At 41.3% G+C, this 22,217-nt stretch overlaps 1 protein-coding gene across 2 annotated transcripts in view; it reads left to right on the forward strand.

The window, feature by feature from the left end:
- The window catches only part of Psd3 (pleckstrin and Sec7 domain containing 3), a 373,120-nt gene that overhangs the window by 344,683 nt on the left and 6,220 nt on the right, over window positions 1-22,217 (forward strand). For both annotated transcript variants that reach the window (XM_032918497.1, XM_032918495.1), the window contains one exon: window positions 4,938-5,081. In XM_032918497.1, the coding sequence (XP_032774388.1) occupies window positions 4,938-5,081 (144 nt within the window). The remainder of the gene's footprint in view (window positions 1-4,937; window positions 5,082-22,217) is intronic.

Genomic DNA, 22,217 nt, shown 5'->3' on the forward strand with positions numbered 1-22,217 from the left:
TAACACGAGAGTATGAAACACACTCACCTTGCCACCTCTTGACAGCCTGAACCCAGTATTGCCCCAGTAGAAATCAAACTTCCGTGTACACTTTGGAGGGGGACACTAAACCATTGCATGTCTGCTATGTGTAAGATTTTTGAATGTTTCGGTAGCTCCCCAGTATCCTTGAGACAGTAGCCTCAGCAGGGTACGAATGTGATCCCATTGGTACTGGAGAAGTTATTGTTGTTGCTGCGTGATGAGAGATTTAAGGAAGATTGCACTAGCAGCACAAAGGCCCTTCAAGGAGCATCAGTAATCCAGAAGGGAATGCTAGCTGTGAGTGGAAGCTGAAATTTCCATTCATAGAGCAGGGCAGCTCTAATGACTGGGAAAGATGAGAAGAGTTGTCACCTAGATTCAAATGGCTGGGGACTGACTGATTCCTGAACTGACTTGTGGAACCCTGTCTCACTTATCTAGTCTTCCCCACTCTGGTTCTCGACAAAATCCTTTCCTATGTCCTTGCCTTCCTTCTGGTTCTAAATATTGTGGATCCAGGGCTCAGAAACAGACTAAGGAACTCCAGAGCCAGTTTCTATATTTAGGTGAGAATAACCAAATGCAGAGTGTCTGCATTAAGAAAAGAAGGGAAGACAGAAAAATCAAGTCAAATGACCCCTACTAGGTGGCAAAGAAGTCATTGGTAAACTTGGTAAGAGCATGTTGGCTGGGCGATGGAGGTGAATCTGAACCAGTCTTCCTTGATGAGGGAATGCACGGTGATTGGGATGGAGAGGAAGGGAATGGGCACAAATATGATCATAGTTGTAAAAACATTAGTAAGAGAAGAGGCATGGCTTCAGGAAAGATCATATGGTGTGGGTTTTAAACTTGTAGTAGATATTCACTCTATAAGCATTACCTTTGCCATACAAATCGTCATATACTTAAAAGGTATCAGGGATAGAAACGCTCAAGCATTAGGGAAGAGTGGCATTTAATTTTCATGTATAGTAAGTATGTTTAGGGAGACATTGCCAGACCCTCTCAGAGATCAGGCTTCATCCTCTCCCATTAAGAACCACTGCCTTTTCCAGAGTGTACATCTGAGAGCTTCAGATTGACAGACCCACAGTCTGAGCACGAATGCCTCCTGAATGCCAGAGGCTTTGGAGTGATTTGAATTGTTAAAGTGTGTAACAACAAGGTGAGCACTCCCCTGGAAAGAAAAACAGTGTTAGGAAAATCAGAGGTCCAAGTAAGAGTGTTTGGTACTTTGAGTGCATTATCCTATCACTGGTGAGCTTTTCCTGAATTTGTTCTTGTCTTGCCTCCAAAACGTATTAGCCTAAGTTATTAAGACTGATGGCTGCCAGTGTGGCACAGCTCTTCCTGAACAGCTCTGCTGTGTAGGAGTCACCTTCTCTGTTGTTTTCTTCACAGTGCTGCCAGAGTACATTTTTCTTCTCCTGGGGGTGGAGAGACTACTTCAAACATTTAAAGTTTCCCCCTCCTTCTGGTGTAGCTGTCCAAACAGAATATCACGCCCTCTCTTGAGGACATTTTATACCCACCAAAGCAGTCATTTTCAAGCTCGAAAGCGCACAGCATGACCTGAGACTTGTAGCACAGGCCCAGTTTGCAGACCTAAGTGATGATTAACGTTCAGACTGAGCCAGGAAGGATGTGTGTGTCTCAAGTATGCAGGGGACTGGCCAGGAAGACAGGAGGCAAGTAGACACATGACTCTGTGGCTCTCTGCCTTCCTCAGGCCTTTCCCCACGTAGGAACACTCATATCACATGCAGACAGTGACCGTTTCTTGTATCTGGTCCTGTTGTCTTCGAACTCCATTCATTTTCTTGTAAAAGTTTGGAGTGGTCAATTGTTAGATACTGATCAGTATACATTAACTGAGGGCAAGCCACGTGTGAACACTGGGAAGAAACAAGAGTCCCGTGCTCACTTTTCTCATTGAAATATCCACCTCTTCCCGGTGGTGGGTATTAAACCCAGAACCTTTAGCATGCTGGACAAGCACTCTACTGCTGAGTGCTTCCTCATTTAATCCTGAGCTCCGGGTGAGCCCACTGAGAAGACACTGGGAATGTGTGTGGTGTGCCAAAGGAGGAGTCATTCTTCCTCATGGTCAGAACTATACACTCACCCTACGCACACTTAAACAGTCTGTCATGTCATCTTGTACTGTATCATGTATTAAAACATCACACGGAGCCTCACTGATGTGTACTGTTAACACTATTCCCAAAGGTTAAATAAATCCAGGTGTACCGGACACATCTATAATTCAGCTAAATGGGAAACTGAGTCAGGAGAACTATTTCAAAGCCAGCAAGGCAGTATTTTGGTTAATTAAATATAAAAAGCAAAATATGAAATACCCTTCAAAATAAAAATAGTCTTGGGTGAGAGAAAGTGAAATCTCATCTTAAACTATAATTGACAAATAAAAATTTTCACTATTTGTAGTTACACTGTGTTTTTATAGTGTGCATACATTGTGCAGTGATTAATCAAGATAATTGACATATGTGCCACTCTTTTGGTGAGAGCATTTGACATATTTTTAGCAATGTTGAAATATGTATCACGCTATCAATTATAGCTGGCTTGAGTCACCAGAGAATTCTTGAATTTATTCTTCTTCCTGACATTTTTGATCTTTGACTAACATCTCCCAAGTCCCCACAGTCCCCAAGTTATATAGCTACTAGTCTATCCTCTAGTATCCTGTGGTGTTAATGTTTTATTATGGATTTCATATATAAGTGAGCACTTGTAGTATGTGACTAGAATTTAATGGTCTCTGTCGTTGGGCACATAGTTTATGTCCATATCTTAAACACTGTGAGTCATGCCACAGTGACCATGACAGTGCATACATCTCTTTGACATTATTTCATTCCTCCAAGTGTATACCTGGAATAGGGATGGCTTGATCATCTAGTAATTGCCTTTGTAGTTTTCAGTACCTGTTGGTATATGTATGTATGTATGCATGTATGTATGTATGTATATATGTATGTATGTATATATGTACACATGTACACACACACACACACACACACACACACACACATACACACACACACCCTCTCACAGTTCTGAATCCTGGAGAAACAGGTCAGGATGCCAGCAGGGTCACAGTCTGGAACATCTCCCTAAGGGTTTCCTATCCTTGCTGTCCTTTATTGTCGCTGGGTTTCTAGCCTTTCCTTGGTGTGTAGCATGCATGCAGAGGGGTCACCAGGCCTTATGACCTCATTAGCCTGGATGAGACTCCAGCTTCATGTATGGTTGCACAGGTTTAGAGCTTTGGCATACCCATGTTAGAAATACATCCATCTGGGACATGCATGGTCTGTATGCTCCTTTACAGAGCATAACAGATGAATGAAAAATTATAAACAATTCTCCCTAAAGTGTTTCCCATGGCTTTTGCCATTATCTGTGAAGAGATGATGGGTTTCCCATAAACTTCACCATGTCTCTTTCTGTGCCTTCATTCCCTGCCAGAGTGACTCTGGGTATTTGGTTGTACTTGGTATTTCCAATGAATATGGTCCTACTTTCATCCTTCACTTTATTTTTCTTTTTGTTATTTATTTTCTATTTGAAAACCCTACATTTGCAAGTTATTTTCTTTAGGCTCTAGAGATGTCACCATTTTAAAGTACCCTAAGATACTGTATATGACTCATGCTTCTGGGTAACTTTTTACTTAAAATATTACACAGTCTCAATTTATTATTTGTAATTAATAATTTTCTGGTAACTTTAAAAATTCATCTCCATTACTCTGTATAAATTATGTAATATAAAATTGTTTCTATTCTGTAAAATATATTTACTGGTTATTTTAATCCCTTTTCATCTATCATTTATTTATTTTATACTGCCCATGTAAAATTGCTCAAGATTTTGAACAAATTTTCATGGAAAAGCAGAATGCTAAACAGCCACACAATTGTATGATGCCAAAGAATTAAAATATCTTTTGTTTCAAGCCTGTTTAAAGCTGCTGGATATGTATTATGCATCTGTAATCCCAATCATGAGGTGGACACAGGAGGGTAATGAGTGAATTTCAAAGACAGTCTATTCTCCTCAGTGAGATCTTGTCTCAAAAAGAAAGACAGACAGGAGGGAGGAAGAGAGGGAGAAAAGGAATGAGAAAAGGAAGAAAGAAAGGAAAGAGGAAGAAAGAAAAGGAAGGAAAGAAAGAAAAGAAAAATCAGTATTTTCACTGTTACGAGAGAGCTGAGAGGCATATCTTTTTAGGTAGTGTATTACCAAGTTGGTATAAATGGTGTTAGTTTCTGGTGTAAGCACTAAAGGTATTCAGGCTGTAATTACTCTGTGTTTAACTGAATGACTGCTTTGGGTCAATGAAGTTGAAGCAAGTGAGAACCTCTGCCACTCTAGGGAAGAATTTCATCTGCACATAGGTTTCATAAAATCATTTCTTCTTAGCACAATTTCTCCCCAAAAGAAAAAAATTATGCAAATAAATGTTCATTGTGATAGGCAGGGGGAAGCTAACAGCATTGCTGAGTGTGCATGAAGAGAGAAGCCAAGTCATATGGCTCTCAGGAAAAGCACTTAATTGTTCAGCTTGTAACTAACATGTTGGTTGAGTTTTTTTTCCTGAGAGGTCTGGTCCCCATTTGGTGACAAGTACAGCTGAAAAAGGGCTCAGAAACAGCATGGCTTTGTGACAAGAGATTAGCTAGTAATGTTAGTCCCTCTTGCCATCCTAAAAAGGAATATACTAACACTGGCCTAACAAAATTGGAAGGACTTAGGACCAAAGGCTCCTCACTGGACTGTTTTGATAAATTGACATCATTAAGCAGAAAGGATTTTACAGGCGTCCTGTGCTTCTCTTGGACTATTTTCTGCACATTGAATGACTTCACAATTTCCCACAGGAGGAACAGCTGAAGTCCCACGAAAGCAAACTGAAGCAGATCACCACTGAGCTGGCTGAACATCGCTCATATCCCCCAGACAAGAAGGTCAAAGCCAAGGATGTGGATGAATACAAGCTTAAAGATCACTATCTCGACTTTGAGGTATGGCGAACCTAGATTCTACTAAGTGGTGTCTTATGATCTGTCTGTGAAGTAAACACCTCGTAGCAGTCATGGTAGTGAGCTTGACTTGTCCTGGGCCCAACTTAGGATGTCCTCATATGACAGGAGCCCTTGTAGCCTCATGTGTGTGATTTTACTTAAGCACCAAATAAATACCAAAGTGTTGGCCGGTTCATTCCTGTCAAACAAACAGCCTCCAAGTCGGAATGGAGTGCACCTGCGACAAGGGTAACAAAAAGAACAACAGTAAGGGAAACGTGCCAGGGAGGACAGCTGCCTTCTGTGACCCTGCGTTCCTTCCAACAGAGTTTAGGTCAAAATAAATGCAGTGGAGGAAATGAGCTGGGGAAAAGGGAAGCATCTGCTGCTCCTGCACGCCCTCGCTGCGAGGTGACATCAGTGCATTTGTCCTAGCACTCCCACCATGCTCTGCAAAAGGGCACCGATGGGTGACGACTGGTCTCATTCTTCTGGCGTTGCCAGTGTGATGAGGGGAAAGGCAGCATGTTCAACCCAAGCCGAAAGCCTCATCCCAAGGGTGCCCTTCATCTAAGGTTTCTCACAAGTCAAAGTCAGTATCCTCCAGCCTCGACTCTTGACAACCACACCCAGCTCCTGAAGTACCTTTTCTATAAAACAACAAAAGAAAGGGCCATGATTTACTCTTTCACACTCTCTTCTGTAATAACTCGGGCTGTCACTCAGTGTACTTCTAGGCCCTTCCATGCTCTCCCTTTTCCCTCATTCCTCTATTATATGGCATCTGGATGGGACCTGGGAGCATGTGAGCATTTGCGTCCTAACCTTGTCTTTGCAGGGCTCCACTCTGCCCTGTTCACCACAGCTACTGCCTGGATGCCTCCTGTGTCAGCAGGGCGTCCACAGCTCGCACTGGAGACTAGCAGCTGCCTCCTGCTATCTTTCCGTTCATCCGTGCCCTTTGCTGTTGTTTCTGAAGGTCAAAGTGATGATAATGTCACCTGTCCCATAGCTGTCCCGGCTCTTACTCCCCCTCCCATTCACCTTCTAATTCAAGTTCCACACATGAATCGGAGAGGATTTGCCTCTCCCTCCTATCTGGACCACAGGTCTCTCCACATGCACTGGTAACTAACGTTTCTGTCCCCTTCTCCCTGCAACCATATATGCACTACCTTGTTCAGCTACTCCTGCCTCCAATGTCCTTTGTATGGTCATTTTTTTCTTGTTTTTATTTGCTTTTTATTAGATATTTTTTATTTACATTTCAAATGTTATTTCCTTTCCTGGTTTCTGTCCATAAACCCCCATGCCTCCCCCTCTCCCCTGCTTCTATAAGGGTGTTCCCATTTCACCCACCCACCCTTTCCCACCTCCCTGCCATGACATTCCCCTACACTGGGGCATCAAACCTTGGCAGGACCAAGGGCTTCTCCTCCCACTGATACCCAACAAGGCCATCCTCTGCTACATATGCAGCTGAGCCATGGGTCTGTCCATGTGCACTCTTTAGATGATAGTTTAGTCCCTGGGAGCTCTGGTTCTTGTTCTTATGGGGTTGAAAACACCTTCAGCTCCTTCAGTCCTTTCTCTAACTCCTGCTCTAATGGGAACCCAGTTATCAGTTCAATAGTTGGCTGAGAGCATTCGCCTCTGTATTTGTCGTGCTCTGGCGGAGCCTCTCAGGAGACAGCTATATCAGGCTCCTGTCAGCATGCACTACTTGGCGTCAGCAATATTGTCTGGATTTGGTGGCTATATATGGGCTGCATCCCCAGGTGGGGCAGTCTCTGGGTGGACTTTCCTTCAGTCTCCGCTCTGAACTTTGTCTCCTATCTCCTACTATGAATATTTTTGTTCCCCCCTTCTAAAAAGGACTGAAGCATCTGCACTTTGGTCATTCTTCTTGAGCTTCATGTGGTCTGTGGATTGTATCTTGGGTAATCTAAGCTTTTGAGCTAATATCCACTTATCAGTGAGTGCATGTGTGTTTATTTGTGATTGGGCTACCTCACTCAGGATGATATTTTCTAGTTCAATCCATTTACTTATGAATTTCATGAAGTCATTGTTTTTAATAGCTGAGTAGTACCCATTGTGTAGATGTACCACATTTTTTGTATCCATTCCTCTGTTGAAGGACATCTGGGTTCTTTCCAGCTTCTGGCTATTATAAATAAGTGGCAAGTGTCCATCTTATGAACATAGTTTTATGCCCTAGGATGCAAGTGTCCTCTTATATGTTTTTTCTGAGGAACATCTTTTGTTTTTGCCCAGAGAGGTACCAGCTTGGGTCCCACCAACAATGGAGGACTGTTCCTTCCCAATTTTTCCAGCCTGAGGAACTGCCATTCTGACTGGTGTTGGAATCTCAGGGTTGTTTGAGCAGTTGTACTAAGGATGTTGAATCCCAGCCAACAATGGAGGAGAATTCTTTGTTTTTGATCCTATGGTCATTTTTGGGGACCATCCTGGTCAGTTTTTGGTCTTAAGCAGATCTCCCTATAAAAAGCCTGTGCTAGACACACCATCCAAAGTCAGTCTACTGTGGAACTCACAATGAGTTGTACATTGAAGTTAAGTTAGTCCTTCTTTGGGCCTTTAGTGGACTCCATGGTCCCCAATACAACATGCCCAGAGCCCTGCACTTGTTTGTTGATTTTCACAGAATGTCCTAGAAGGTGCCACCTGAATTGTCACTGTGTCTAAGCTAGAAGGCAGAGCCATAGCCGCACACTAGTCTTCTCCACGGTAAAGGAGTCCTTGCTCTAGTTCACTGACATACAAGGAAAGTCTAATAAAGACTGAACGTTTGTTAACTAAAGCTACTAAAGCCTTACCGACAAAAGACTTGAAAAATTAATAAAAATAAGAAATGAATCGTACTCATCTTTCACAAGGCTTGTTCATTCCTGGGAAATGTTCGTTCTCAAAAAGCAATCATTGTTCTTCACACTTCTGTAGTAACTGGAAGCCATGGGCTTGTTTTTTTGTTTCACACTTTCTAATTAAATTTCCCAACACCTCACTCCCTGGCTTCCAGGACTCATCACCTTGCTTTGAGCCCTTGACTCTTTAAGAGGAGAATCTATGCCCAGGAGGTAGGGCCCTTGCAAAACCACAGGAAAGTATCCACTGCTAGGTAGAGACCAAGTGTGGATCATCTGTGGGGCCCTTTGCTTGAAAATGGAGCCCAGGGAGAAACAGCAATTCCATATCCTGAACCTTGAAATTAGAGCATCTTTGGGGAAATCGGGTCTTGTCATTGTTGCCTCCTCAAGGAATTTAAAGATTGTATTCCAGGACTTCACTCATTAAAGACAGACTCAGGGTAATGTGTCAAATGTGTTGAATTATGTCAAGCCGTATTAACCTGTGTCAGAGAAGAAGGTCCAAGGGGCACTTACTGGGTGAATTTCATCAAAAATTGTGTGTGTGAGATGAATAAATAAAATACTTTTGGAAATGTGATTCATTGTTTTTCACTAACTCAGATGAAAATTGAAGTAATAGATCACGTAGACTCTAGTATGCTGAGAATTCAGCCACAGAATTGGTCTCCTGTGAGTGCTTGTAGAGGCTCTTGTGCAGTATCTATCTCTGCTTCATTAGCAGCATCCCTTTAATCACTCACTTCTTTCCTGAATAGAATATAGGCAACTACTAGCCAGTTTGTGTATTTTGCTGACAGCTCTACCCCAGATCCTAGAATATTTTCCAGATTCTTGATACTTACCTGAGGGACTCAGTGAAACTTTATCATAGCATCTGATGCTATGGTAGCATCAGAGAAATCAGTGCACTCAGAAAGCATAGCATCAATCCTTTATAGAGGGCCAGGTATATGTGTGACAGAAAATCCCATTAGCAAGTGAGAAGACCTGCAGGTCCACAGAGGCCTGGATGGTCAGTGACAAGAGGAAGGTGCTGATCCTGCTGTGCTGTCACTAGGGATGAACCAGTGGTCAGCTCCCAGCTCCCAAACACTGAGTCTCACCTGCTCTGTGGCAGGCCATCATCTGTAAGCCTCCTTTGGCTTCAGAGAGGTTCTTGTCATTTTCACACATCTCGGAAAGAACAACGCCTTTGTTTTGGCAGAATATTAGATCGCTGCTGACAACACCAGGGGTGTTCTTGTGTTTATGAATTTCATTTATATCCCAGGTTGCTTTGAGGACACGCAATTCTCTATGCCAAGCCAAATTCATAGCTCTCTATGTGGCTGAGAATTTCAGCAAGCCCTCACTCGGAGTAAATAATTAGAAATTCCAGTAAATGTGTAGGTTTGGGACTTAAACAAAGAAATCTAGAGAAAGTAGAGAGACTCACATCTTAACCTTGTAGGAAAGTGTTCATTTTTACCTAAAACAGCAAATTTTACTGAGAATGGGCTGTAATTAACTAAACCTGTACTTTTTCTCTGACTAGTATTTGGTGGAGAATAGACAGTTTTGTTCTTGACTCAATACCTGAAGCCATGGCCTTCTCCCTCTTCTTTCTTTCTTTTTAAAAAGGATTTTATTGGTTTATATCATGTATGAGTGCTCTATCTGCAAGCACACCTGCATGCCAGAAGAGAGAGGGCATCGGATCCCATTATAGATGGTAGTAAATGCCATTTGGCTGCTGAGAATTGAACTCAGGACCTCTGGAAGAGCAGACCTCTTAGAAAAATTTTATTGGAAAGTTTGCTTTTGGAAGGCATATACTCTGAAATAGTTATTAAATATTATCAGTATACAAAAGGAAACTTGTCTCCCAGTTTGGGGAAGTAAGTAACAGCAATAGCCACACACCTTTACACATTAGTTTATTTCTACTTTATTTGGTTCCTACTTAATTCTAATGTATTTTCACTGACTTTCAAGCTTCCAAAGTACATTAGAAAATATATAAAGACTTAGAAGGAAGACAGATAGTTTGTAGACAGAATAAACACTCACAAAGGTTCGGCCAGTCAAGCACAGTGGGCTGAGCTATGCTGGGAAGCATTGTTTGAAGAAGCAGAATCTTCACATTTTTTTTGACGGCCTTGTCCTCAGCCTCAGTATTTGACTTTGCTTCATGAAATTCTTAGGCAAATGGATAGAACTAGAAAATATCATCCTGAGTGAAGTAACCCAGTCACAAAAGAGCATACATAGTATACACTCACTGATAAGTGGATATTAGTCCAAAAGCTCAGATTACCCAAGAAACAATTCACAGTCCATATGAAGCGCAAGAAGAAGAAAGATCAAAATGTGGATGCTTTAGTCCTTCTTAGAAGGAGGAACAAAATACTCACGGGAGAAAATACAGGGACAAAGAGTAGAGCAGGGACTTAAGGAAAGATCATCCAGAGTCTGCCCCACCCACTGATCCATTTCATATGCAGCCACCAAACCCAGTCACTATTGCTGATGCCAAGAAGTGCTTGCTGATAGGTGCCTGATATGGATGTCTTCTGAGAGGTTCTGCCTGAGCCTTAGTGATATAAATGAGGATGCTTGCAGCTAGCCATCAGACTGAGCATGGGGTCCCCAATGGATGAGTTACAGAAAGGACTGAAGGAGCTGAAGGGGTTTGCAGCCCCATAGGGAGAACAACAAAATCAACCAACCAGACCCCCCTCCCCGGAGCTCCCAGGGACTAAACCACCAACCGATGAGTACACATGGTGGCACCCATGGCTCCAGCCACATGTAGCAGAGGATGGCTTTATTAGGCATCAGTGAGAGAGGCCTTTGGCCCTGTGAAGGCTCAATGCACCTGTGTAGGGGAATGCCAGGGTGTTGAGGTTCGAGTGGGTGGGTGGGAGTGGGAGCATTTTCATAGAAGCAGGGGAAGGGGTTATGGGAGAGGGAGAAAAGGGGATAACATCTGAAATGTAAATACATAAAATATCAAAAAAACAAACAAATAAACCAGATACTAGAGAATGAAGACATTGTTTATTTCAAGATGTTTCTCATGCAACATTTAAGATAGTTGTAGTGAGTAAATGATCCTTACATTGAGTGTAGACCTGAGGAAAGAGAGGGGAAAGGAGAAGATATATCAGTATACAAGCCTCTAAATCATTGCTAGACTGGGAAACAGTCAATGAGGAAGGATTACCGAAGACGGGCTGGGTCTCAGGCTCACAAAGGTGATTGTAGAGCCACATGTAAAACTGAGGGCAGCGCAGTGCTCACGGACTGTGTGTGACAGACACATGCTCTGCTTGCCGTGTGAGTTCACTTCAGCAAAGAAGCTATTCCCTTCCTGCTGGCTCTGTCACGCCAGATCCAATAGCTCTACATTTGTCTTAATGCCTGAAGGTGTCTGAGTCTTCAAACCCTGGAACTGAGACTGCAGCCAGTTGAGTTGTTGAGTACAGACCTCAGAATTCACTTCCCAGTGTAGTTTGAGTGACATATGAGTAGTGTTGGGTGGTAGATCCTAAGTGACTTTAGCCCACTGTTGCTCACTCGCTCATGTCCGCTCTTACCTTCTGCCCTGTGCTATGGTACAGTGAGTGCTTCATGAAGACTCATAATTCTCTTTTCTTTCTAAACTTCCCTCCTCAGACATTCTCTATAACCACATAGATTGATAGGCAGCAAGTACAGAGAAGTAAACCTTTTTTTCTGTACCAAATGGCAGGGCAGGAATGCGGGTGTGACTTTGGCATTGGGCATTGGGTAGCTAGTGACAGTTTTGAAATCAATGCAGGAAAGGCCCATATTGTCAGGAGTGAAGCATAAAGATTATCCTGTTAGGGAAGCTAACTAAGGTAGGCCTCATGTTTCCCAGAGAGTACTTCAGTAGTGCTTGGCATAATGCCGATAGATTCAAGGAGCGTGAAGTCTCAGAAATGATAATTAGTGTACTGGGAATCAAGGCCATGCTTGGTAAACAGGTGCAAAGCAGAATTGTCTGTAACCCAGGCCATTAGAAAAAAACTGATTTTAAATTGATAAATTCAGATAATAAAAGTTTGCAAGCAAAATATCGAAGTGGCTTTGGCTACCTTTAATCACACATAATAAGGTGAAAGAGGACCAAAATTAAAGAGAGTTTCTCATCAAATGAATGCAGAGAAAACAGATTTGGGAATATTACAGCATGATCCTATGAAGTGTGAGAAGGCCTCTTTAGGAGCACAGACCACACATGTAGTCAAGCGGCCTGTTGCTGGAGAGGCTAGCCTGGATAGAAGAGATCATCGAAACAATGGGAAAGAGACCCCAAGTCTATGTCAGGTGTCTGAAGATGACAGCTCCAAGAGAAGTCTTCACTAGGAGGTTTTCAGAGAGAAGGCCACGGGATCTTAGCACGTATTCCCCCACACCATGTAAGGGGAAGCTCACAAATGCCTGCGTAGCATCCCTCAGCCACCCCAACTATGGCTTCAGCAGCCCCAGATACAGCTTAATCCCCTCCTTGGAAACTATAGCTCTTAAGTTTTGGCAGCCTCCTACGGTACTGACTTCATGGTTATGCAAAGTGAAAGAGCTCCCATCATTTCCTCCACTCAGATTTCAAAGAATCTGGAGACCACTCAGCATAGAACATCAACCACTCAGTCCCAGCACAGATAGGGCCGCCATAGGAGAAATGCCTGTTGATGCTTCAGAGGGGAAGCCGTCAAGACTCCACAACTATAAAGCTACTGGTATGCAAATGCCAGCCAAGGAAAACTGGAGACATTAGACTCCAACCCCTGTGTGTAGTTTTGATGCCCAAACTAAGCAAGCACAGCAAAGGATCGAGGCTGAATCTTACCAGCCAGGGGCCTTATCACTAGGCCAGGAGACAGAGCATGGAGTTGAAAAAGATTTCTCTAGCTTTAAGATCGAATGTTTTTTCCCTGATGAATTTTGGGCTTATGTGGGAGCAAATCAAAGCATTTTCATGTGTTTTTACATCCTGGATTGAGAACATCTTGAAGGAGAATAAAATATTTTTTTTATTTTATGAAGCCTAGTGATTATCACAGTCTGATGGAGATGCAGCTTCAATTAAGATAAATGTATGCATTGAGTACCACCCGTATCTTATTTAGATGAGATTCTAGACTGGAGACATGTTGCTGAACTGTGGTATTTACTAGGTTAGATGTATTGAATACATATTTGGCTTACTTTAAATTTATGTCAGGCTTGTCAGAAAATACCCCACAAATGGAACATGCAAACTGAGATAGCGAATCAGCATTCTGCATTGTGAGAAAAACTTGAATTTTGGAAACTAGAAGTGGAATGTTGTCATTTGAAAGTCCCTAAATCTATGTGTCATAAGTAAGAAGAGCTCATTAGGTCATGAGTGCTCTGCCTTGACAGGTAGATTGCAGTCATTGTCCTAGGCAAAGTTAGTTCCATGAGAAGGGAACCCTCCTGTTCCTCCTCCCCCTGCCATCAGATGACAGCAGCCAAGGGGCCTTGCCAAGTGCTAAGGCAATGCTCTTAGACTTCACAACCTCCAAAGAATGAGTCAAAGAGTTCTGTTAGAAGTTTCTCACTCTTGGACATTCTGTTATAGTGCCTCAAAACTGATTAAAACCTGTTCCTTTGTGCTTAGAAGGAGGATACTTGCTGGTTTCTGTATTCTCACATGTTTATTAATCATGAATGTCAGATTCCCTCATGACTGAAACCAGGCAATTAGGAGCTCCCTTGACTTAGTGGGCTAGAGTTCAACTGAGTCCCCACTCCTAAATTGTGACCCAGAGTAGCATATGCACATGGCTTAACACAAGGAGGACCCACACAGGCCACATGCCTACAGAAGTCAATTTTAGAAACAACAAATGTCTACTATAACAAGACATAACAATATTTTAAGAGAGAATATTTTAAATCTAAAAAATCTAGGGCATTCTTAAAGATGCATTCTTTCCTGAGTTTTTATTTGTCTTGTCAATTAAATTGACCTTTTTCTTCTTAACCTGGTATGTTTATGAACAAGAATACATTGCCTACAGTCATTATGGAAAAGTGTCTAAAGGCCACACAACATTAATTAGAATTGGCTAAGCTTCCATTGAACTGTCTGCTTTTTGTTTGATAGTTGTTAATGGGTAGTTAGTTTGATACCTTTCCTTTTGATAAAATTCTGATTACTTTCTCGTTTTGCTCATTTTTCATTTTTCAACACTGTATTTCCAGAATGGAAGCTGTGCAACTGACTAGCTTCCCATTCCTAAGAGTAACGGAAGGCCTATCTCAGCCCCCCTGCCAGGTGCCACAGAGCAACCCACCTTTAGAAACATTACCTAGATACTAAGTTCCTTGCTCATAAAAGTACAAAGACAAGAGTTATTTCCCTTTATCTCCCTAGTGACTGCTAAAGAGAAATCCCATTAACCTACTTAAAGATAAGTGGTACTCTAGTCTGTTGCAGTAACTGGGTCTAACCTGGAACTGAATGCCACCTCCTTTGTAGACAGCATCATAGACATGGTGTGATATGTTTGGATCTGAGGAACCAAAATAGCATAAGTTAATAGGATTCTTGGAAGTTTAATTTTTTTCCTTTTAGTGTAATGCTATCTTATGTACAAAGACAGATCAAAGATCAGCAATATCTAGGTGCTCATTTCAGGTCGTAATAGAATCAAGATTTTGTCATATGGAATCTCCTATTGTATTACACAATGAAAAAGGACTAAAAAGTCATGAAGTTTAAACTTTAACTGATTACAGTTGCCAGCAAAGGGAAGAAAAGCCTAGAAACAGATTCTTTGAGTTTCATTTAAGGAGAAGCTAGTGTCTTGCCTTGAGAATACATTCCATTATTTACTTGAAATGACTCAAACCCTAAGTCTTCTCTTTATCAGTTGTGCATATGTTCCTGAAGTGTCTTCTTTAATGACTGTCATTTTCCTTTTGCTTAACATAACATCTAAAGGAAAGGGGTAAATGTTCTCAGAGAGTAAAAAATAAAGGGGGGGGGTATAATTAGCACAGACTGGGAGTCATCTGCCTATAGTTCCAGAGTGGAATGATGTGGTTTGAGCCAGAGTCAAGACCAGCGTATGGAACTATAGCAAGGTTCTTTCTCAAAAAGCAACACTCTATCCTAATCAAAACTGTGTAGTTCTGATAGCTAGGGGATAGCTTAGTCATAGAGTGCTTACCAGGTGTGCATAAGGTCTTAGGTTTAATCCTCAGCACATGAATACAGAAAAACAGACAACGAAAGCTTAATGTGAGTCTGATGTATGTCTTAAAAATTAGTTGTGGAGGAGTGGTTCAGTAAAACAGAAAAGATCCCAGAAATAAATTCCTGAATATAAGTGTGATGACTATTCTTGGTTGTCAGCTTGACTGCATCTGGAATGAACTAAATCCCAAGCAGCTGGGCACACAGGAGGATGTTTTCTTAATTAAATCATGTGAGGTGGGAAGATACCACTTTAATCCAGACCTTTTGAGGTGGGAAGATACACCTTGAATCTGGGCCACACCTTCTGCTGGCAGCCTATATAAAGAACATGGAAAAGAATGCTTTAGCTCTTTTCCTGCTTGTTAACACGTTCCCTGGCAAATCCATTCCTTCATGGTGTCAGAGCTTACTTCTTGGGGTTCTGGCATAAACTGAAGACAAGCCAAGACATCCAGCCTCATGGACTGAACAACTACTGGACTCTTGGATCACCATTTGGTAGAGAGCCATTTCTGAACAAGTGGAACCATGACCTGCAAGCTGGACAGACTGAGAACCCGCTTCTCAGCCCACAAGGCTGGAAGCCTCAGAAGTCCTGAGTGCTGCAAACCTGAAGGGCTTCTTAGGAACCACGAATATACAGTCCATACTTGAGGGCTGAAGAACTGGGTTTTAATGGAAGCAGCACTAATAGACAGCAGCTACAGAAGATAGGTTCACCAGCAAGAGACAAAGGCAAGAAGAGCGTCTCCCTCTAACCTCCTTATGTGCCCTCTACCTGTCATTCCTTCCAGAAAATGCCTATTTCAGACTTACACAGAGGTATGACTTATTTGATTCCAGATTCAGTCAAGTTGACGATGAAGATCAGCCAATATATATGCAGAGCACACAATTACAAATACTGCATGATGTACTTATGTTCATTTGTTTCTGTTGCTAATAATATCACACAGTCTGAGTAAGTAAATAGATTCATTTTGGCACATAGCTATAGTTCATAGTTAAGAGCTGAATTTGGACCCACTTTGCTAGCAGATCCCCAGTCAAGTATTATGAGACAATATGCATCATGTGTGTAAAAAATTTGGCCAAACTAACTTTGATAACAGATTGGATCATAAGATAAACCATTTACCTGCATTAACCCATTAATCCATGGGAGAGGGCAGGCTCTTCATCATCTTCTAAAGGTCCACTTGGCCCTACCTTTTAATATATCATAATTGGAATGTAATTTCCACATAAGTTTTTGAGAGGAAAACCTATATTCAAAGCATATAGAATGCTTCATGTTCAAAGAGTAATAAAATGGGAATATATTGTAGTGAGTGGGCAATGGACAAGATAGCTTAGACCATCAAAAGCTTGTTCAGGTTATGCTTTAAGGAATGCCTACAAAGACTGATCTGCCCATCATGACTAACATTGATAGCTTTTGTACTGTGCAGTTGTGACAGATAAGCTATAGCAAAGGACTCTGGGAACTCAGGGTGGGGAGACGGGTTAGTTGTCAAAGTTCTTACAAAGCAAGCACGCACATATTAATTTGTCATCTCAGCACCTACATAAAAGTCAGGTACAACAGTAAGCATATGTATCTCGACCAACTGGGGAGTAGAAACAGACAGATCACTGGAAGGTCATTGGCCAGCCAGGCTAGTTACATCAGTGAGGTCTAGGTTTAGTTTGCAGACCCTTTCTCGTAAGATTGAGAGTAGTAAAGGAGAAATTCAAACTCTGGTTTATATACATGCAATGTGCCTACTACATGAACATGTATTCTCTCTCTCTCTCTCTCTCTCTCTCTCTCTCTCCTCTGTCTATCTCCCTCTGTCTCTGTCTCTGTCTGATGGCAAGAACCTATTTTTAAGGATACAATGGATAACTTCAGTTAATTCTCATGGAATCAGAAGGAAACTCAAATTATAAACCAAAAGATAATTAACATGAGTGTATAAAATGTTGGGGTTTTTTTAATCTAAAGTTCTTGTCTTAGAGAGGTAAAGGGGAAATTTACAGAGGTAGCAAGCAATATTTCTCTAGCTCAATTGGGCAAGTAGAAGCTTAATTTTATATATCTGTGGTTCAAGACACAACTTGTTTCACTTTGCTGAACAACAAACTCTTGAATTCCAATAATCCAATTGTCAGTATAAATTTCTCATCTTTGATTAATTTTATACACATTTATGGTCAAAACTGTCACCAAGGAGACCTGGGTGTAATCATTGAGAATGGGCATAGCCAAATACCATTGGTTGCCCTGTTTGTGGATTGGAATAAACAGTCATTGTTTGAGCTTTCTCTTAGAAAACAAAATGTTTAGTATTTTACTTTCTAAGTAAGCTTTATATAGGCTTTTAAATTTAATTTTTAGTTTAATTTTAAAAACTGAGTAAGTAAATAGTAGTGTAGACTGTGTGAGGAATGATGGTAGCAGTAGTGTAGAAGTTGGCTGTCCACAGCCGTCTGACTCTCTCTTTCCCAAGCCTCCCTTGGTTCACGTGCAGGGGATAGTCCTACCCTGGAGCAGGGGGACCCACAACTATCTATGCCCAGTGTGCTCACCTGTTTCTCCAAAGACCCTGTAGGGAAGGAACAATCTTTAGAGGTGTTAAAACAAGCTCAACAAAGACCTGTTTGCCCATAAGAGAAACAGAGACACAAAATAATAAGGGTTTTAGCTCTAAAAACTTAACGAAAATTTTGGTAATTTTACAGACTTCCAATGTTTTGAAGGCATAAACTACAAATGGGGAATAGAATCACACTGGCCTTAGAGAATTCAGATTTGTGTTGGTTGCAGAGAGGATGTCTTTTAAGAAAGGAATTGGTTAACTCAAAGAATGAAGAGCAAAGACTTTCTTGGAGTGATGGGCTAGCAGAGTGTTCCACCATAACATGGCAGACCTGCTTGGGTAGGTCCTGTAATCTCAGTTGTTTTAGAGGCTGAGACAAGAGGAGCCCACATTTAAAACAAGCCTGCACTATACGTGCATGCAAGGCAGCGCAGGAAATTTAGCGGGACCTTGTCCTAAAATAAAAAGTAAAAGGAGGGCTGGGAATGTAGCTCACTGTGTAAAGTACTTGCCCAGCACGTGTGAGGTTCTCAGTGCAGTTATCTACAGGGAGGACATAGGCAGTGAATTATAGGTTTGAGCCTGGTTGGGTTTTAATTTACTCTAGGTATAAGATATTCATTTGTGTGCATGAAAATTCTTTGAAATAGATGGAACTCAAGCATGATCTCAATGTCCTGTAGGTGTAATATTTTGGAGGTACTTCAATTTGATTTGATTTTTCAATTTCTTCTACAGACTAGATCCCATAAGGATATGGTGGGGACAAGGAAGGGCCCATAGAATGATAACAGGTGACACTCTCAAAACACTGTAGGCACAGTACCTCATGTGTGTTAGTACAAGCTTTTGGCTTCTGCTTATATCCTTATACAAAAGATTTTCATTTTTAATTATTTTAGAAACTACAAGTCATTAGGCCCATTTAGAGAACATTAAAGCCAAAAAAAAAAAAAAAAAGTGTGCAGCCATCTTTAGTTTTTCCAGAATGCAAGGTATGTACACTGATAATGTTTGGTATTTACTGTGTTTACATAGTGGCTTACCTAGTGCGTGCAGATAGGTGCCTGCTGTGTGAGAAGAATGGGCTGAAAACCCTCCAGTTCCTTCTGCTGCTTTCTGTAGTTAGCAAATGGTAGTAGGAAGAGTGAGCTCAGTGGTCGAGAAGAAAGTAAGTTGCACATCAGTTCTGCCATGACCTGCAGGAATGCAGACTGGAAAAGACCAGTCTGTACTTGAATAATCAGGCACTCTGTCAACTCCTTGCCCCATCTCTTTTGATGTGGTGTTTATTTCTTTATTTTCCTGTATAGCAAATACAGGAAAGCAAAACGTGCTTTGCCATGTATGTTACTGCTAATTCTGTCAAAAGATGACCTTTTATCTACCCCTGTGAGAAAAAAAATGTTAGGAGAAAATATTCAGCACGGGGTTTCTGGAGCATTGGGTTGTGGATATATGTGGGCAGTTAGTAGACTTTCTAGGGCATTATGACTTTCATTAAGGGTGTGTCAATTATATTCTTGTATCAGAGAACAGAGGGAGGAGACATTAAATGAGACAAGAGATTCTGAGCAGAGCTCAGGAAAAGGGAAAGCATCGGTACTCTTATATGTGGCTGTGATGACATTGGTTTCAAGGAATATCAGCTGCTGAGGTTTGTTTTGGGGGATTTGTTTGGTTTCGTTTTGTTTTCAGAGAACAGTTACCATTTAACACAGTAGCATCATACATGGGCTTAGGCACAGTATTTTTAAGTTAGCCCTCATAAACCTTGCTACAAAGAGAAGTAACTTTTTCCTACAAATCGGAGAAAGAATTTTTTACAGGGGATTAAGGATAAGCTTAATAAAATAGTAGAAGCTAAAGAGGTTACAGATTGAATAAATTATCTTAGCTTTGAAAAAGCCACTCGTGTTTGAGTTGTCCTTTGCACGTGATGTTGATGGAAGCTTCATGAAAACAACTAATTCTAACAAAGAAACTATCGGAGAAAATTTGCTGGCCCATCTCTCAGAAGCAGCATTTATGCATTTGGGCACCTAAGAACTTTGACTTCTTGTACTTGGTAGAAATCCCATTTGAGGTTGTTATCAAGTAGTAGACTAGGCCACGTAGTCTAGACTGCTAGAAATCTGTTTACATGTTTGGAACAGCTTTGAGTTAAAAAAAAAAAAAGGTGATCATGCAGCTCAGAAATATAGAACTGATCTGAGAATGTGCTAATAGACTAAGACAGATTTTAATAGCATCAGCAATGGTAGTAAAATTTCATTGACACACCCCTTCTTCTCATAAACAGTTTTTGTCCTTTATAAAAGTTTTGTCCATTATAATGAAAGACACATAGCTAGTAAGGCTGGATAATGACAGAGCAGCAATCTAGAACGGACTAAGGTTCACATTCATTAGTGTTGTGACATTGCCATCCGTGGGTGTCTCTTGTAACACTGTTGTTGTCTTGCTGCCACTGTGCTTTTCACATACTCACTTTTTAACAACCCATCTGATTTAAGGTCCCTGACCAGAAACTGTTAGTTTCCTATGTAGTGATGACTTCGTGGAGTGATATTAAATTAATTTTAAAATCCTAATTTTGGATATTTGCCTTCGCTTTTCCACATACTCCATTTTGGATCCTCCAATTATATCAATTAGATCCTCCAATTGTATCAGTGGAGTATAATCCTTCAATATTGTTATTGTCTGTCTAGTGCCAAGTGGTTCTAATTACTAAGGCAAGAGACCACTATTCTCTGACCCAGGGGCTTAACCAATCTTAGTTTCCATACCAAGGCATAAATGTGATCCTCACACATTACATAAGAATGGGACGTGAGAATGACCCTTCAGGTAGATGTAAATAACCTTTGGAAAAGCTGTGTCTCTTTAGTGTTCAATTGTGTTTGTGAACCTAGAGAGTCCTCACCAATAAGAATAAGATCAAATCACTATCCAAATGCAGAAGCACCAGAGTACAGGCAGAGTAGTCCAGTTTATCGCTGTTAGCTTACAGTGGGTAATAAAGTCTGTTCTTCTCTTACTGCTCCATAAGAGATGCTTGTAAAATACATCTGTGTTTTATGGTGCTCTGAAGTATCCGTCTGTCTCTGAAGAGAGGGACTCAGGTTCAGCCAGGCAACTTATGTTTGGTTCCCTTGTTAGGGTTTGTCACAGACAGTATCTCTACAGTCAAAATCAAGTAGATATGGGCAGAGCAGAAAAGGAATACAAACACCTTGGAATGACAGCTCAGACCTTAGGGATTCATGGAAGACATAGGAACAGTGGAATACCTAAAACAATGATGTATTCTCAGAAGTTCTCGAATGAATAACTTACCAGGCATCTACTGTCAATATCTAATTCCCTGGTTTTTTTCAAGTTGTCATAGTCTGTATATATAAAATATGTCTAGATTATATCTTATGCTGGACTTGAGTAAATTTATTTTCTCTTATACATACTCTCTTGAGTTCATACATTCAATGAGTGTTCAATGTTTATTCTTAATTTTAAAAAAATCAATTGTTTTGCCTTCATCTGTAAGTACATAGGGGCAAAAGAGAAATAAGGTTTTCTAAAAAGTAAAAACACAAGACTGTTGGAGAAGGAAGGATGGGTGAGGAGAGGAGGAGCAAGTGGAGGAGAGGTGGCTGACTTCTGACTGGGCAGGCCATGGTGTGGCAGTGACGTTGTGAAGTCTCAAAGTGAGGAAGGACAATAAGGTGTGATTCCGTGGATTTGTGAGTGAAGTACTTTAAGGGCAAAGAAAACAGAAAAGGCAAGAGGCCCTGGAGGTGCGTTCCTGGTTTATGAAAGGGCAGCCGGGGGCAGTCCCTCTGGTACATTGTAGCCCAGAGAGTTCTTTAAGAAAGAAGTTGTGGTGTTGAGGACAAAAGGACTGACAGCAGAGATTCCTGGTGTCTAGGCCATTTGAAGGATCTGAGGGGTTAGAAGCATTTTAAGGATCAACAGCCTTGGGCTACCTTGAGCACTGAAAGCATGCAGCGAGTACCTCACATCAGTGTCTTCTGAGTAGATTATACATGGGTGCTAAAGAAGGATCAAAGAGGCAAAGGTAGCTTCTCTAATAGTCTATCCCTCAGATGATTGTGCTGCCATCAGATTTTGTAGGGGAACCGAGAAAGCAGAGGATTCTGAATTCATTGTGAAGATGGATGATTGGGACTTGCTCACAGACTGAATGTAGGATTTACAGAAGGTAGAGTCAAGGGGAGAAGTCTTTATCATCACATTTTCATCTTCATGATGTAAAATGTTCTCTACTTTGCTCTCTATACTTCTTAGAAGGGAGAACAAAATACAGGAGGTAGAGGATGGGAGGGACTTGGGAAGAAGAGAGGATGGGGAGAAGGAAAGGAGAGGCAGGATCAGATATGAGAGGAGACGGGGGATGATA

This window comes from Rattus rattus, chromosome 13 (assembly GCF_011064425.1).
Source record: "Rattus rattus isolate New Zealand chromosome 13, Rrattus_CSIRO_v1, whole genome shotgun sequence".
Taxonomy (NCBI): Eukaryota; Metazoa; Chordata; class Mammalia; order Rodentia; family Muridae; genus Rattus; species Rattus rattus.